Source organism: Neomonachus schauinslandi, chromosome 9 (assembly GCF_002201575.2).
Source record: "Neomonachus schauinslandi chromosome 9, ASM220157v2, whole genome shotgun sequence".
Taxonomy (NCBI): Eukaryota; Metazoa; Chordata; class Mammalia; order Carnivora; family Phocidae; genus Neomonachus; species Neomonachus schauinslandi.
The window spans coordinates 27853275-27872160 of NC_058411.1; the positions used below are offsets into that span (position 1 = coordinate 27853275).

The 18886-nt window shown below is 40.4% G+C and overlaps 1 protein-coding gene and 1 pseudogene across 3 annotated transcripts in view; one reads left to right on the plus strand and one right to left on the minus strand.

Moving 5' to 3' along the window:
• The window catches only part of NUMB (NUMB endocytic adaptor protein), a 194182-nt gene that overhangs the window by 170314 nt on the left and 4982 nt on the right, over positions 1-18886 (plus strand). For all 3 annotated transcript variants that reach the window (XM_021679777.1, XM_044918347.1, XM_021679778.2), the window contains 5 exons: positions 7950-8024; positions 9904-10044; positions 13374-13578; positions 15840-16133; positions 17884-18033. In XM_021679777.1, the coding sequence (XP_021535452.1) occupies positions 7950-8024; positions 9904-10044; positions 13374-13578; positions 15840-16133; positions 17884-18033 (865 nt within the window). The remainder of the gene's footprint in view (positions 1-7949; positions 8025-9903; positions 10045-13373; positions 13579-15839; positions 16134-17883; positions 18034-18886) is intronic.
• Positions 2688-3065, minus strand: LOC110571632 (annotated as a pseudogene).

The following is an 18886-nucleotide window of genomic DNA, read 5'->3' on the forward strand; positions in this document are numbered from 1 at the left end:
TTTTTTTTTTTTTTTTTTTTTTTTTTATTCATGAGAGACAGAGCGAGAGAGAAAGGCAGAGGGAGAAACAGGCTCCCAAGGAGCAGGGAGCCCGATGCGGGACTCGATCCCAGGACCCTGAGATCATGACCTGAGCCGAAGGCAGACGCTTAACCATCTGAGCCACCCAGGTGCCCCCGAAATTCTATATTTCATACTTACCCTGGGTTATCTTTGTATTTCAGTCTTTTTGTTAGCTTTGACCTTATGTCCTAGGATATTGGCTTAAATAGACAGTTTTAAGGCAAACAAAAGCAAAAACCTTCATCTTCTGTGACTTTTATCATTTTCTGAAAAGTGCTTAGGAATCTTAGTTTATATGATCGGAATGGAAGATTGTAAAGTGCACAGATAGTACAGGAGCATTGCTGCCGTAGAGTTTGTGTGATGAAGTCTGGATTTGAATTCAACTACAGGTATCTTTGAGTGTTAATATCTCAATACCTGTTTGAAATAACTATATTGTGGCAGACTATCATGACATCCAAGAATCAGCACCCAAAGTAGGAACAAATGCAAGAAGAATTCATATTATCTGTTTTCTTCCGCCATTTAGAAAATCAGAGGCCATGAAATATGACAGGTACAGTGCCTCAGTGGTACATTAGCCCAGCACCATAAAGTTTATTATATAGACAGACCTCAAAAAGCAGAGATGTTATTGTAACAGTATAATTGGGCCAAGAAAATATATTTTGCTATATACGGTAAGGAGACTAAATGAGGAACAGTCCCATTCAAAAATGACCTTTGAGGTGCACCTGGCTGGCTCAGTTAGAGGAACCTGGGACTCTTGATCTCAGGGTCATGAGTTGAGCCCCACATTAGATATAGAGATTACTTAAATAAAAACTTTTTAAAATCAGTCAGTCAATCAAATAACCTTTGATTTTTTTTCTATTTTCATTCTCCCAACCTGAAATTAGTCCGTTCTGTTGACTCAGCTGCTGAACGCTGCAGGCAACAATTGGACAAGGAGTGGATTGATAAAGATGCAAATTTCATTTCCTTACACAGGATTTTCAGTGCCATCTGGCAGTCTTCTGTGTCATTGATCAACTGTCTCCTGTCCCCTACAATAGATATTTGGCAAATTTATTCCTTCAAGAAATATTTCTTAAACTCCTTTGCTGTGCCAGGCATTGTTCTAAGCTCTAAGGATACAACAGGAACAATAAATATGGAAAAACCCCTGCCCTCATGGAGCTTATCTTGTAGCAAAATACTAAATGCTAAATAAGAGTTGGTTAAATATGGGCAGTTACTCTTGGCAGTAGGGTAACTATAGTCCCAATTTGTCTGAAATAGTCCCAGTATAACACCTGTTTCTGGGTTTTAATAGAGCCCCCTTTCACTTTCAAAAGGTCCAGTTTGGACAGTGAATTATATAATCACCCTGGTTCTAAACCTTTTACATGTATCAACTTACTTCATTCTCTTAATAATCCCATGAGGTATGTGAAATTACCATCATTTTAAGGTGTGGAAATTGAAGCTTAAGAGAAGTAATTTGCCCTTGGTCATACTAGTAAGTGGCCGAACCAGAATTCAGACCCAGACAACAGCCTGGTTCCAGAGTTCAAGCTGAGTCACTATGCTCTGCAGCCCCTCTGCTTCTATTATATGTGTTTACCAACTCACTGTGCCTGTCTGCCTTCCTCTCCCCAGCAAAGTAAAGCAGGTAATCTCTCCTTCGCAGATGAATTTATGGCTCTCCAGAGTGAGCTTCCTCAGCTTGCCACTTCCTCCTTTACAGATCTGTCTTCATTTTACCCAGCTTTACCCTGTTACTCCATTTCACGGAAGGGACATCCCTCTTCCTGTCTAAAACCTGTATTCTAGCCCCATCCCATCCCGCCTCCTAGAGGACTTTCCCTTTCTCGGGCCTTCAGTCTCCATTCTCCACTGGCTTTTCTCCTTCATTATGTAAGCATGATCTATTCTTGTTGAACGTATGTCTTTCAAGAAGCTTCACTGTTGGGAGAAGTTTTTTAAAGTTACTATTGATGATAAATGGCTACCAATGACTTATTACCCCCTTTCAATTTCAAGAATTATTTATTATACCCTCTTTCAATTTCAAGTACTATATGTATCTCTGATCCTTTTACCAATCCTATGGATACTTTACAGATGAAGGAAATGGAAGCTCAGGGGGCTCCATAACTTGCTTAGCTTATGAATAGTGGCACTGAATTCAGACTATTTCTCTTACACCAAAGCCCATTCTGTTTCTAGTATATCTTGCTAGTTTATCATAATTCTTAAAGATCTCCCTTGATCCTCTGCCTGTCCCCCATTGTCCTATAGCTTCTTTTTGTAGAAAAACTTATTTTTTTGTAGGAAAACTTATTTTTTATCATAGTTTTTTCATTTAGTGACTTATTTAGTAACAGTCCACCTTTCAATGTTAGCTCTTAACACTTCCATGGGTTTGGAAGAAAGCAAATTCATGACCATGAAGTAGTAGTAGGTCTCGAAGTGATAACCTGAGACTTGTCAGTAGATTCTCATATCTTCATTGTCATTGAGGAGGTAATGGGACAATATGATCATATTTTATTCTTAAAGTTCCTGAAACGACCTGCATGTTCTTTAATATTCAGCTGTACTAAACAGGTTTTTTGAAAGAGTATGTGAAGAAGTTATCACTGCGCCTCATTTTGAATGGTACTTTCTGCTTCATTTTCATTTTCAACACCAGTAGGATATGGTGCTCTTCCTAAAAGAAACTGTTTCCATTTGAGAATACATTCTTTTGATGCCCAGTGAAGAATTGCAAGAGAAACTACCTCTGGTGGTGGAATTGGGTAAATCTGCGTCTGTAAAGACTTCTCTGCTGCTTCTAAATCCTTTAAAAGACTAAGGGTCCTTTTAAACGCAGTCTCAGCTGTTTGCATCTGAGAAGCCTTTTCCTTGTTTTCATCTACAAATTAATTCTCCATTTGTCGAAGTAACAATATTCGTGATACAGTTTCTTCATGTCTTTTTGAAAGGTGAATTTCTTGAACAAACCAGGATATCATCTTTAGTCAAAGCTTACTTATTATAAGTAAGCTTTCTTGACTCAAGAGCCTGGACCAATATCTGATCAAGTGAAGTGTGGTGCACCTGGCTGGCTCAGCCAGTGGAACTTGTGGCTTTTGATCTCAGGTTTGTGGGTTTGAGCCCCACGTTGGGTGTAGAGATTACTTAAAAATAAAATCTTACAAGAAAATCAAGTGAAGTGCTTTGAAGGCTCAGAGCCTGGAGGCAAATCATCTGGTTGGGTGCAAAAGCCAAAGGACTGTCCGAGCCCCACTCGGACCTCTTCTGTGAAGGTACCCACTACTGTGTGGATGCTGGGTCCCAGCACCTATTTTTTAACTTTTTTTTCAACTTTTAAATTGTGTTTCATTGAAGTATAGCTGACACACAATGTTTCATTAGTTTCAGTGTACATCACAGTGGTTCAACAAATCTCCGTGTTGTGCTCTGCTTACCACAAGTGTAGCTACCACCTGTTACTGTGCTCTTATAGTACCATTGACTATATCCCCTATGCTGCACCTTTTATCCTTGTGGCTTATTCATTCCATAACTGGAAGCCTGTATCTCCCACTCCCGTTTACCCGTTTTGTCTATGCCCTCATCCTCTTCCCCTCTGTCGACCATCAGTTTGTTTTCTGTACTTATGGATCTGTTTCTGCCGTTTGTTTTGTTTTTTAAATTCCACATATAAGTAAATCATATAGTATTTGTCTTTCTCTATCTGACTTATTTCATTTAGCATAATACCATGTAGGTCCATCCATGTTGTCACAAATAACAGGCTCTTGTTCTTTTTTATGGTTAAGTAATATTCCATCGGGGTGTGTGTGTGTGTGTGTGTGTGTATGTATCTCATCTCTTTTTTTTTTTTTTTAAGATTTTATTTATTTATTTGACAGAGAGAGACACAGCGAGAGAAGGAACACAGGCAGGGGGAGTGGGAGAGGGAGAAGCAGGCTTCCCACAGAGCAAGGAGCCCGATGTGGGACTTGATCTCAGGACTCTGGGACCATGACCTGAGCCGAAGGCAGACACTTAATGACTGAGCCACCCAGGCGCCCCTGTATATCTCACCTCTTCTTTATCCATTCATCTATCAATGGACACTTGGACTGCTTCCATGACTTGGCTCTTATAAATAATGCTGTAGTAAACATCGGGGTGCATATATTTTTTCGAATTAGTGTTTTCATTTTCTTTGGGTAAATACCCAGTAGTGGAATTGCTGGATCATATGGTAGTCCCATTTTTAATTTTTTGAGGAACTGCCATAGTACTTTCCACAGTGGCTGCACCAATTCACATTCCCACCAACAGTGCACAAGGGTTCCTTTTTCTCTACCTCCTCACTAACACTTGTTATTTTTTGTCTTTTTGATTCTAGCCATTCTGACAGGTCTAAGATGATATCTCATTGTGGTTTGGATTTGCATCTCCCTGATACTTAGTGATGTGGAGCATCTTTTTACGTGTCTTTTGGCCATCTGTATGTCTTTGGAAAAGTGTCTGTCCAGGTCCTCAGCTCATTTTTAATCAGATTATTTGGGTTTTTTGGTGTTAAGTTGTATAAATTCTTTCATGTATTTTGGATATTGACCCCTTATCAGATATATCATTTGCAAATATCTTCTTCCATTCAGTATGTTGCCTTTTGTTTTGTTGATGGTTTCCTTTGCTGTGCAGAAGCTTAGGAAAGCTTTTTTAAAGAGAGTATTTAATATTTACAGACACGTCTTGCCTTTTACTTTTCAGCTCATCCTAGTCTGACTTCCACTTCTGTATTAGTCAGGACCTCCAGAGAAAGAGGACCACCATCTGTTTCTCTCTCTTTGTGCATATGTATATATTTAGGTATCTGTCTATACATACAGAAAGAGAGAGGGAGGGGCGCCTGAGTGGCTCAGTCGTTAAGCGTCTGCCTTCGGCTCAGGTCATGATCCCAGCATCCTGGGATCGAGCCCCACATCAGGCTCCCTGCTCAGCGGGAGGCCTGCTTCTCCCTCTCCCTCTGCCTGCCTGTCTGCTGACTTGTGATCTCTCTCTCTCTGTCAAATAAATAAATAAAATCTTTAAAAGAAAAAAAGAGAGAGGGACTTAAGAATTGGCTCATGCAATTATTGGGGCTGGCAAGTCTGAAATCTTAAGGGCCAGCCAGCAGGCTGGAAGCTCAGGCAGAATTTCTATGTTAGAGACTTGAGGCAGAATTTCTTTTCAGGGAAACCTGTTTTTAACCCTTAATGTTTTCAACTGATTGGATGAAGCCCACCCGTATTATCAAGGGTAATCTCCTTTACTTAAAGTCAACTGATTGTAAATGTTAATCACATCTATAAAGTATCTTCAGAGCAACATCTAGACTACTGTTTGACAAAAAAACTGCAATCATAGCCTAGCCAGTTTGACACATAAAATTAACCATTACAGCCTTTATCACTCTACCACATCTCCTTCGTTGGTAAATCCAATGGACACTTTTCACATCTTTTCTTGCTTGATGACTTTGCAACATTTGACATTTTGGACCCCCACTACTTCTTGAAACCCTTCTCCCTTAGTGTCAATAACCCTAGTCTCTCCATTCTCCTGTCCTGGTTTTTCCTTTTCTGATATTTCAGACTCATCTTCTCCCAATTATTTGTTGATAATCTCTCCTGTCCTTGGCCCTCTTATTACTCCCATGATTGATATTTCCCCAAACTAAAATTCCATTTTAGAATTCTCTGCTGAGCATCAGATCTCTGTATCCAGTTACCTGTTAATACATCTCTACCTGGATATTGCATAGGCATTCCAAACTTGGCTTGTCTAAAACTGAAATCTTATTCTTCCCTCCTTAAACTTGCTTTTTGCATCTCTGCTGTTCTCTTAGTTGTGGTACCGTATACCTAATTACCCAAGCTAGGAATCTGAGAGGCATCCTCTGACTTCTCCCTTATATTTTCCATTTAAAACTTTCTCATCTTGGGGCACCTGGGTGGCTCAGTTGGTTAAGCGGCTGCCTTCGGCTCAGGTCATGATCCCAGGGTCCTGGGATCGAGCCCCGCATCGGGCTCCCTGTTCAGCAGAGAGCCTGCTTCTCCCTTTCCCTCTGCCTGCCGCTCTGCCTACTTGTGCTATCTCTCTGTCAAATAAATAAATTTTTTAAAAATCTTAAAAATAAAAAAAAAAACCTTTCTCATCTCTATCCTTATCTCAATGAAGAGAGCTTCACCCTCATTTTCTGTCATCTGGGATTGTGTTGTGGTCTTTCTGCCTCCTGTCAGTCTCTTTCCAATCCATCTACACTGCTGCCACAGTGATATTTTAAAAATGCATTTAAAAATTTGTTTAGTAGCTCCTAATTGCCCACAGAATTAAGATAGAATTCTTCAGCAAGCATACAAGGCCCTCCATGACTAGCCTTTCCTACTCTTTATCTCCCACTGTTCCTTGCTTACCCATCCCACTCTCAAGTCATACTCAAGTATTTGTAGAATGCAGACTTGCCACGTTGCTTGCTTCCATGGGCTGTGCAGCTGCTGCCTCTGCCTGTCATATCCACTGCCTCTGTCACTTCCCTGCCTCCCTGCCCCTACCTTGTGGATCTAGAAAAATTATGTCAGTACCTACTTTGATCTTCTCATTCGAATAACCTTCCTGATTCCACAAGTAGATTTGACCATGCCTCCTTTCTGACATCATTATACGTTGTTTGCAGCCCTACTCTACCACTTACTACTGTATTATTTTTTTGTTTAAGTGTCGCCTTTCAGTGGACTATCAACTCTTAAGTGTTTCCACTGCCTGGCATGTAATAGGCTCTTACCAGATGCCTGGTGATGGTGGAGATGATGAGCCCGGAGTGGAGCACATAGTTCATTTAAATAAATGTGGAGGAGTGCTGGGCTTGGACACATACAGAGGAAAGTGGTAGCTATTTCTTTATCCTCTTCTGTCCCTTCTAGAGGCGGCTGCTGCAGTTTTACTACCAGATTCCTTTTGATTTATACTTTCTATAATCTGATACCTATTCTTAGCTTTTATTTTGCTTTCATCCTTGGAGCAGTTGAAGAGACAGGAAGCTGTTAAATTACTATTACAAAGTCCCACTGTCCCATTTCATTCCATCACAGGAATACGCATACATCAGCTTGTTCTCACATGATTCTTGTGTGCCAAAAGAAGTCTTTTCTCAGCCAGTAAAAAGAATTCATGTAATAATATTAGTATTTTTTTCAAGTTTTTTAATCCTCCTATGTCCCCAAAATGTCTCCATGCATTTAATATCAAATTAAAAACTAAACCAGTTCTGTGTTAATCGTGAGGGAAGAAATAATGGTCTTTAAAGATGGTTAAAGGAATAATGAAGACTTCTTGGGTGTTTAACATGAAAATTTCAGATGACCAAGGGTTCTGCTGTACACATTGGAGTCAAAGGATAGGTCAGCATCTCAATTTAGACCTATGTATTACTTTTTACTGTAAATACATTTGTAGAGGCTACTTGTGGTGTAACTCCTTATGTATTTAATATTTACCTGACTCTTGGTTTTCTTGGTTGATTTTTTAAAGGGCTGAAGAATCTATTTATGAATTCTTTGCCCTTTATGGAATGTGATACCTTGGTTTTGAGTCCACCTGTCCCTTTCCCTTCACTTAATTTTATCTTACTGTTTTGCATTGTGTTTCTAAAATAATGGCTTTGGCTTATTTTTTTCCTGAATGTTTCTGCAGTTTGATTTGAGTATCTGGCTTTGGGCACCCCTCCTGAACTTGGACTCCATCTGTACTTGTGACTTTTGGAAGGCAGAACTCAGTGTTTTCTAGGGAAGATGGCTTTTTTTTTAATATTATATATGTTTGTGTCTCCCCCCCCTTCCTTTTTGCTTTCTCTTTAAAAGACTGGAAAGAAAGCAGTTAAAGCAGTCCTGTGGGTATCAGCAGATGGACTTAGAGTTGTGGATGAGAAAACTAAGGTAAAAATTTTATAAGCTTAAATGTTACTGCTTAATTTTTTTTTAATCCCTAATGATCAAATGTAATGCCGTTAAGCTGCTGTAGTCATTCTGTATCCTTCCACTTCGTCCAAAGTACAGTCTTCTGAGATATGAGTGTTCAGAAAACAAATTTAGTTATTCATTTACCTTATGAAAAATAGAATTCTCACAACATTTTGCTCTACATACAGCATGTTTAGTGTAGTAAGCATTTGCATTTAATGTTAAAATTTTGTTCTTACACATTTTAAGAAAATGTTTACCGCCACAAATTTGATGTAAAACATGATGGAACTTTTACCAAAGTTTAAAAAAAATATATCACATCTGAAATTTCTTCTTGTTCCTTAATAAAGGGAACTATATTCTTAGAAAGTGATATTTGAAATGAGTAACCTGTTGTTTAACTGAAAACCCAAATTAAGCAAAATCTTAAGGACTAATAAACGGCTCATTTGGTTAACATTTACTTAGAATCTATGCAATATCTAACATCATAGATGGCATTTTGCATTGGAAAGAAAGTGATCCTACATGCCTAAAAACAGAGACATAGACTCTGACCTTAGAGAGCATTAAGTGTTATATAGGCACATTTAATCATTAAATAAAATTTCCTAAGAGACCTAAAGTCTGGAGAAATTTTAACAACAAGGCAGTTTTTCAAAATAATTCATATGTCACTGAAAGGGGGAGGCAGTCTGGCGGGTAAAGAGCAGTTTTGGTGGATAACTTACACATTTTAAGTACAACTATTACTATATTTGCTTGGTTCTTTTGAACTTCCATCTGAGGCCCCCCTTTTTTTTTAAGTTCAAGAGAACTGGTAGTCTTAAATGTACATTATTATTATTATTGGAAACAGTGATCATTTTAATTAGCTTATTGTTAAGAACTTGTACAGTTTTCTTTAGTGTTTTGGATGAAATGTGTTGTACGAGGAGGCGGTTTTTGTTTTATACCAGTTCGTAAGTGGTATCGCCCCCTGGTGGCTACTTATAGTACTGGCATTCATTAGTTTGGTTCTTTCCACTTTAGTGATAAGAGTAATTGGTGGCTTTTCACCCTTGGACCCATCATGAATGGAAAAGAAATTTTGCAAGGTATATAATCTATAAAGGGCTCATATTTAAAATATATTAAGGAACTCCTACATGTTAATAAGAAAAATGGCAGACAATCCAAAAAACTTGAATCATATTGCTAAAGAGGAAATTCATAGTAATCAAGGTTATGAAAAATAAAATCATAATGAGCCACCAGAATTGCAGAATTTTTAAAAATTGGCTGGCAGGTTTGTGGAGCAACAGAAATTCTCATAGTGATGCTTTATAAAAGCCATTTTTTTGATCATTTGTTTTAGCACTTATAGCCCCACCTCAGCATCTAGGGATTCTGGGCTGTAGGAATATGACATAGAAGAGCCTCAAGATTTTAAAAAAACATTTTGTGTAATGTTTATACTGTGTAGCTACAATGCCATTCAGCAAGAATTTAAAGAAAGTCATACTCGAAATGATCACTAAGTTAATACAAATTATATGGGAATTGGATGAAATATATTGATTCATATATATTACCAAATTGAACATGAAATGTACTATGATAAAACTAAAATCAGCAAGCATATGTTTTAGAACATGAAGATGAAGTGAGAGAGACATCTGGGAAAAGTGCCTCTTGGGATCTCTTCTACATCAGATTCTTAGTATTCAGACTGCTGGCCTCAGATCTTGCTGTTTCATAGTCTCGATGCATTAGTTTTAGAGACTCTGTATTGTGAAATGAACATCCTGTGTTTATTCTGAGAAGCTTGAATAACCTGGTAAATCCTCTCTTTGTGCTTCCCTTTTTCTAGGACCTCATAGTTGACCAGACAATAGAAAAAGTTTCTTTCTGTGCCCCAGATAGGAACTTTGATAGAGCCTTCTCTTACATATGCCGGGACGGCACTACTCGGCGCTGGATCTGTCATTGCTTTATGGCTGTCAAGGACACGGTGAGTCCAACAGTGTAGATTTCATCATGACTAGCCTCGGCTAGCCAAACTCACCCTGGGTTGGCTCGGCCAAGCAGTTTCCACTACATTTTTGTATAAGCACCTGCTCTTATAGCACTTGGAAGTGCCTAAACTAGCCTGCTTTCATTCCTTTTATTCAGGTAGTTCACACTCTTGGTGTGACCCTGCAGCTCAGAGAGCAAGATGATTAGCTGAGATCCAAGGTCTTTAAGGAAAGTAAAAGTGCTCTGGTGATGGTGGCTGCTAAACTTTACTTGAAACTTTTCATTATTAGAAACGGGGTGGCGGGTATTAAGGAGGACACGTGTTGTGATGAGCACTGGCTGTTATATGCAGCTAATGGATCGTTGAACACTACATCAAAAACTAATGATCTACTATACGCTGGCTAACTGAACATAATAAAAAAAGAACTCTTTTCAAGATTCTTACATGTATTTGTTTGCGAATACATCTAGGTAGAGGATATTGGGCATTAGGGGCACCTAGGTGGCTCAGTCGGTTGGGCATCTGCCTTTGGCTCAGGTCATGATCCCAGAATCCCAGGATTGAGCCCTACTTTGGTCTCCCTGCTCAGCAGGAAGCCTGCTTCTCCCTCCGCCCCTCACCCCACTCATGTTCTCTCTCGAAAAAAAAATTTTTTAAAAATCTTAAAAAAAAAAAAAAAGACATTGGCATTAAAAGGTGCTTATTAATTTATTTGCAAAGGAATTCTACTACAAATGAAAGAACTGAGTTGGGATATATATTTTTTCAATTAATTAAAAAGAAATACTGAGGTGCCTCGCTGTCTCAGTCTATGGCACATGGGACTTTTGATCTCGGGGTCACGAGTTCAAGCCCCATGTTGGGGGTAGAGATTACTTAAAAAAAAAACAAACTAAATTATGGTACAATGAACTTCGCCAGAAATTGTTGCAAAGTAGAAAATTTTGGTTTTGTTTAAAAGTAGGGAAAAATTAGGGGTGCCTAGGTAGCTCAGTTGGTTAAGCATCTAACTTCGGCTCAGGTCATGATCTCAGGGTCCTGGGATGGAGCCCTGCATCAGGCTTCCTGCTCAGTGGGGAGTCTGCTTCTTCCTCTCTCTTTGCCCCTCCCCGTGCTCATGCAGCTCTCTCTCTCTCTCAAATAAATAAATAGAATCTTAAAAAAAAAAAAAAGCTCTTGGAGACAGTGGTATAAACTGTTAAGAGTCTAGGCTCTGACTCAGATCTGGGTTTCAGGTCTGATTCTGGTTAGTAACTGTGGGTTTTGGGGCAAGTTACTTAACATTCTTTAAGTCTTACTTTCCACTTCTATAAAATAGAGATAATAGTTGTGAAGACGAAATTAGATAATTAATAAAAGCACTCTTAGTATAGGGTCTGGCACATGGTCACTGCCCTAAAAATGGTGGCTAATACTGTCAAAGCTATTCCTCCTTGGTTTGATGCAGTGCTTTGAGAATGAGTTGAAGTAAATAAACTACACTTTCTTCTTCTGTCTCTCAGACCTTAAGTTAAGTCACAAAGTGGTGTATTTTGCTATCGCTACACAAAATCCAAAGGGTTCCCTTACATTAATTAAAACACTGTTTTACTGTCAAATCCTGGTCCTTCAGGCTGTTTGAATCTCCTTGGCGAGTGGTTGTTCTGTATCAGAATCACCTGGAGGGCTTGTTAAAAACAGTTTGTTAGCTGGGACACCTGGGTGGCTCAGTTGGTTAAGCATCTGCCTTCGGCTCAGGTCATGATCCCCGGATCCTGGGATTGAGTCCCGCATCGGGCTCCTTGCTCAACTGGGAGCCTGCTTCTCCCTCTCCCTCTGCCTGCTGTTCCCCCTGCTTGTGCGCGTGCTCTCTGTCTGACAAATAAATAAAATCTCTAAAAAATAAAATAAAAATATAACAGTTTGTTAGGCCCCACCCTCAGAGTTTTTCAAAATTCATTGGGTCCCAGATGGGGCTTGGAGAGGGCCTTTCTTCAAGAACTTCTACCCTAGGCCTAGGAGAAATAATAAGCTTCTTTGGGCTGTAGATCTATTCTTGTAATAGAGCTGTTCAAATGCAGACAGGTTCTGAAATTCTTTCAGTACTCCCTCCTATTTCATGCTTCAGTGCCCTACTCTTATATCATCCTCCTAAGAAGTTAGATGGAAACTCATGTGGATGAATAAAAAGTAACTGTCAGTTTTTAATAGGCAGTCATGTGAAATCTTACAGTTTCTATTAGTGTGACAAAAGGCATTTCATACATAACTTCCTATGGTATCTGATATTGGCATATAAAATTCAGGGAAGTTACTTGCTCAGAACCATATGTAGGAGTAGCTGCCTACACAGTGTGATTTTGAAAATTCCACAAAGGGCTCCCTGTTCTCAAATACCTCTTCTCACTATTAGTGATTCCAGCAGTTACTATATCATCTTTGATTTTTTTATTCCACAATTAGGGGTATGGTTTAAAATACAAGAATAACCCTGATAAAAACAACCCACTGAGTTTATTAAATTTACTCAAGGTTATCTAGTATATCTTTAAAACAATATTTAGTTTATATAAGCTCTCCTCTCCTCCCACACACAAACAAATCAAATTTTATCCGTTTAATTCCTTTGTAAGTAGGGAGTGTGGATGAAAACCTGCTTTAACTTTTGCCTGTGTGTGTTTGGAGGGAGAGTTAGGGTAAGAGAGAGCTAGAAGATAGGGAAGGTAAGGGGGAAAGCATCAAAGTGATGAGGACCTAAAACGGGGAAGGGTGCTTAGGGAGGGGAGCATTTGGAAAGGGGAGACTGAGAAAGCTAAGCTTTCCTTTTCATAATTCCCGAGTCATCTCTGGAGTTGTATTTAGTTATCCGAAGTTTTAAGTTTGCATCTTTTGTTCCTAGATACATTGACAGCCTATTTAGGCTCCTGAAACTTGCCCTGCCTTTTCAGTAGTTTCTTAGAAATGCTTGGTACATATTACCACTGTTCGCCTAAGTGGCAAATGCAGGATTTGTGTCAAGACTTAGGGCTTCAGACCTTGAGTAGTGTCTCCTAAGCTGATGGCCAGAGCTAACATGAGTGACAGAGGGAGCCTGACTGATAAGGAGGTCTCAGTGGCTGCTCACAAAAGCAAATGCCCACCACAGTATAGTATCATAAGCATTACCTAAGATAATTTATTCATTTAATTTGTCATATTGATACGTTAAATTATAATTTTTAAGCTGGAGTTTCCAACATTTTGCCATGTATAAAAAACAGACTTATTTGTGGTCCAGGCTAATTTGTAGTTGTTGGTACTGTAACTCTAAAAAAGTTTTTTAAACCTTCTCTTATGTATAGGGTGAAAGATTGAGTCATGCAGTAGGCTGTGCTTTTGCGGCCTGTTTAGAACGGAAGCAGAAGCGGGAGAAGGAATGTGGAGTGACTGCTACTTTTGATGCCAGTCGGACCACTTTTACAAGAGAAGGATCATTCCGTGTCACAACAGCCACCGAGCAAGCAGAAAGAGAGGAGATCATGAAACAAATCCAAGATGCCAAGAAAGGTACAGTCTGTTCTGCTACAACTGCAGTTATTTAAGCCGTTTTTCCCAGCAGGTTAATATTTGGAAGCTCGCAGGGGTAAGCTTTCTCACAGCCAGAGAGAACTCTTAGCAATATATGAAGACCTTCAGAACAAAGCTGAAAACCTAAACAAAGGCCTTTCCTTTAGAGTGGCTTGTTTTGTCGCTTCTGAGGTGTTTACCATTTCCAGTACCGGAAGCTGTCTGGGGAGGAGGCTGAGAATGCATTTGAAGAAGCTGCACTGAGGGAGCCTGACTGACAAGGAGGTCTCAGGGGCTGCTCACCAGAGCACAGTGCCCACTACAATGAAGTATCATAAGCTTTACTTAAGATAATTTATTCATTTCATTTGCCAGAGTGATATGTTAAATTGTGTATTAAATTATAATTTTAAGCTGGAGTCCCCAACATTTTGCCTTGTGTAAAAACAAACTTATTTGTGGTTCAGGCTAATTGGTCGTTGTTGGTACTGTAACTCTAAAAAAGTTTTTTAAACCTTCTATTACCCCCCATGTTTAAAAACAAAATTGGGGAAATCTACATCCTGGAACAGACTTCTAATTCTGATGCATCTGATCTCTCTGAGAAGCAAATGCTACCAATGACCTACATCTTGAAGGAAGAAGTACAAGTTCCAGGTTCAGGCTGCAAAGGGCCCACTGATGGCGATGCTGGGTGCAAATGCAGAGGGAGATTTCACAGCAGCGCCCTTTGTAGTAGATGATGGCTGTGTTTTCGTGCTTCAGTGAAAAAAGTCCGTGGATTTTGAGAAGCTAACCCATCTTTTTCCCAAAGCCCTGTTAACTGTAGTGTGTAATTTTGCAGAGTTGGTGAATTTTTTGCAGGTACACATGGCAGCATAGCAGAAATGCCTGTGCAAGTTACTCAGGAGTCTGTTGTCCAAAGTCAGGTTTGAGTGTATTGCAGAACTAAGTGATCGGGCTTAGGGAAAACGCTTTTGCATTCTTGTGTACAGCTAGAGTTGAAACTAACAAGGAATGTTTTGGAATTAAACAATTCAGTTTAAATATACATTAATAAAATCTTGCTTATTTTTTATTATATCCTTTTAGTTCTAAACCAGCCATTTTAGAGAACACCATTAATCTACTACTGACCCAAACAACTCTGACTCTTAAGCCAAAAAAAGATACATATTTTATTTGAAATTAAATTCTGGATAATGATTTTTTTTAATTTCTTACAAACATTTGCACCAGATACCAAAGAATAAAAAACACCATGCTATTTTTATCAGAAAATTTAATATATATAGCTATTATTTAGTGTGCCTCAGTGATTTTTCAGACTGAAAGCACATTCTTTAATACCACCAAATAATACTCTTTGCTGCACATAACACCTACCAAAATGGTTGAGTCCTAACACCTAGAGGATTACAAGCAGAGGCGGATAAAGATTTACCACGATCAGAATGGGACTCAGCTGGTGCTCACACGAAAATAGTTTTATATTTAGGTATAATCCAATTTAAAATTTTACTTCTCTATGCTTTTATTCTGATGAGCCACAAATGCACATTGTGATTTAAACACTCCTTTATGACATTCTTTAACATCTAATCTAACATACTTGCTTGGACCTTTCTGACCCTGGCATTCCCAAAGTCCTCTCTCTCCCAAAAAACAAGTGAACAAGCATTGAAAACTATGAATCATCATTCTTTAAAGGACCTCACATTAGGAATTCATAGGTGCTGGTTTGTTTTTTTTGTTTTAATCTTGGTCAGAGTCTTCAAGTCTTTTTTTTTTTTTTTTAAAGATTTATTTATTTATTTATTTGAGAGAGAGAGAATGAGAGAGAGCAAGCACATGAGAGGGGGGAGGGTCAGAGGGAGAAGCAGACTCCCTGCCCAGCAGGGAGCCCGATGCGGGACTCGATCCAGGGACTCCAGGATCATGACCTGAGCCGAAGGCAGTCGCTTAACCAACTGAGCCACCCAGGCGCCCAAGAGTCTTCAAGTCTTAAGCTATGAATCATTGCATGAGAATCAAAGATCTAATATTTGTGTCTTAGTAGATATGCCATGACGTGTAGTAGGATGTTAAACCTTTTATCTGTCTGAAATGTAGGAGATCTGAGCCCTGCTTCTAGCCTGTCCTTTAAGAGACATTGGGAAGGAGATGGGTAAAAGGACCTAGGAGGGTTTTGAGTTCCTCGGCTGTATAAGATGGAATTATTTGAAGACTGCTAAGGTCCTCTTTCTCTTGACTTTCTTGAGCTGAAACAAATAAGACAGTTGTTGGATCATCGGCGGCCCCTGGCAATACTGCCCCACCCCCGTTCTCTCCCACGTCTCCCACTTCGGATGCCGCTGCCTCCCTGGAGACAAGCAATCCTCATGCCATCCCGCGTCGGCATGCACCCATTGAACAGCTTGCTCGCCAAGGCTCGTTCCGAGGATTTCCTGCTCTCAGCCAGAAGATGTCACCCTTTAAACGCCAGCTATCCCTGCGCATCAATGAGTTGCCTTCCACTATGCAGAGGAAGACTGATTTCCCCATAAAAAATGCAGGTAATGCAGCATCCACCTGACTCGCTGGTGCTCTAGCACTGAAGCATCATCATCACTTCCAGTGCAGACACTAATCCCACCAAACTAGCCACCCCCTCTCTCTGAGGCTGGTTGATGGTTATATGTATCTCGTGTCATTACCCACTGAGAGAAGACTAAGGTTCATGGAGGGGGACGTGAATTGTTCATTTCTTTTCAACAAATAGGTAACAGAGCCACGATGGGAATTCGTAGACTGAGCTACAAGGTTTGCGGTTTGTCCTAATGGAAGTACACTACCTCTCAGCCAACCTGCTTCCAAACATCAGGGGTCTCGAGTTTCCGTTCTTATTCTACCATTTGGGACCCAACAGAGAATTAATTTAAAAGGCTTTGGAAACACATCTATTCAAATAGCATTAGTGTCAGTGTACCAGAAGAAATGGATAAGTGCTCATTGTCCTTGTGGCTCGTTGGCTCCATACAGAGGAAACTCTAACAGGTTTCCTGTTTAAGTCGAGAATCTATTGTTCATCAGAGACCGTGGGCTTGCTCACACATACCCGTTACCTTCCAGAACGCCCACACAGACCTTTGTGTGGCCCCTGTATAGCTGGGCCAGCCCTGGTAGCTATGTCCTCCTCGTAAGACCCGGAGCTAAAGTGTCAGATCTGGTCAGTGCTTTCATTGGGCTCTTTTTTACTTTGCTCTGAGCCATGTCGAGCCAGTGCTCTAACAGGATATGAGGAAGCTGTGTTTCACTAAGACACTCCCACTGATGATATATGAAAGTCCAGAGAGTTAAGTTTTTTTGACGTATGAAACTAGACCTACACAACAATTGGACTAGATGATTACCAAGGCTCTTTCCAGCTCTCAGCTCCTGTAAAAACGGAAACTCCAGATGCTTTCAGGACCTTGTCTTCAGTTCTCCCTCTGGAGCAGATGGGAAACAAAAACTATTCTTTCCATAGCTGAGCAAAACAAAGGTTCAGCACACATTATCAGCTTCCCCAGTGACATAGAAGTATCCCAGAGTCAATATTAAGAACAAAGGCTCTGGAGTCCTGGACCTCAGTTTGCCTTTTCATATTATTACTTGCTACTTTGGTGTTTTTTGTTTTTGTTTTTGTTTTTGTTTTTAGAGCGGGGGTGGGGTGTGGAGTGGGAGAAGGGACACAGAGAGAAGGAGAGAGAGACTCTTAAGCAGCTCCACGCCCAGCATGGAGCCTGATGCAGGGCTCAGTCTCACACTCTCCCTGAGCTCATGACCTGAGCCGAAACCAAGAGTTGGACGTTTAACCGACTGAGCCACCCAGGCGCCCCTATACTTGCTACTTTGGAAAAAAAAAATGAGTGATGACATTGTCATGGCTTCTTACAGAGAAAAAGGTAGAGCTGCACTGGTGCCCCTGACTTTAACCCATTTCCTGACAGAGTTACTAAGTGGCTCCAGAACTGTACTCAGACCTTGGGAACTAGTTGGAAGACAAACAGGTTGCAGATGTCTTCCAGAAGGATCTAGCTTAACTGGCACAAAAAGAGAACACCAAGTTCTCAGTAGTTTCACACAGGAAGATACTCCTTAGTACATGAATTGTTGACATTTTGTATCAATTTTTTGAAGCTGCTTTTATAGCCCCACTTGACAGTTGAGACTTTTCCTTTCACAAATAAGGGATGTGTTATAAAATGCCACCTTGTGTCATACTGTTATATTTCAGGACTATTCAGTTTTTCTGTCTGGAGCCATTTTCTGTTTGCCTTGCAGTGCCAGAAGTAGAAGGAGAGGCAGAGAGTATCAGCTCTCTGTGCTCACAGATCACCAATGCCTTCAGCACCCCCTCCGAGGACCCCTTCTCATCTGCCCCAATGACCAAACCAGTGACGGTGATAGCACCACAGTCTCCTGCCTTTCAAGGTGTGTGCCCTCTTGGCCCATTCAGTTGTTCTCTTTGACGCTTGTACTTTTATGGCACAGCTCACTGACTCTAGATTGGCATCCTGGGTTTCCCAAGAGCTGGTCAGACCCATTAATTTCCCTGTCTGATAATGTCTCAGAGTCATTAATTCCCCTATTCCACAATGTCTTTGTGCTCTGTCCCCACTCCCGTTTCCTGAAATGTCTGCATTCATCATTTTGCTTGTACCTGTCATCTTTGATCCCATTCTGTTAAGAGCTTTTGTAGTCCCCAACCCACTGCTTTATTTGCCACTTAACTGTTAAGAGAGTTTCCAGCTAGCTCGCTAGAAGCAGCAGTCATCAGAGTTGGTTCCAATGTATGCCTTTTTTTTTTTTTTTAAGATTTCATTTACTTGTCAGAGAGAGAGCGCACAGGCAGGGGGAGCAGCAGAGGCAGAGGGAGAAGCAGTTCTCCCTGCTGAGCAAGGAGCCCAACAAGGACTCGATCCCAGGAACCCGGGATCATGACCAGAGCAGAAGGCAGATTTAACCTACTGAGCCACTCAGGCATCCCACGGTGTATGCTTTCTTTAGCAGAGTGGTTCTCAACCCAGGGCAATTTTGCTCCTTTCGGGGAAAATTTGGCATGCATTGGTGACATTTTTGGGTGTTACAGCCTGGGAGGGGTGGTTGCTACTGTCATATGCATAGAGGCTAGGGATGCTACTAAACATCCTTCAGTGCACACGATAGCTGCCCTCGCAACAAGGAATTATCTGGCCCAAATTATCAATAGTGCCAAAGTTGAGAAGCCCTGGACTCACCTAGTCTCCACCCTGTCACAAGAGGCTCATAAAGAAAAAGGTATTTC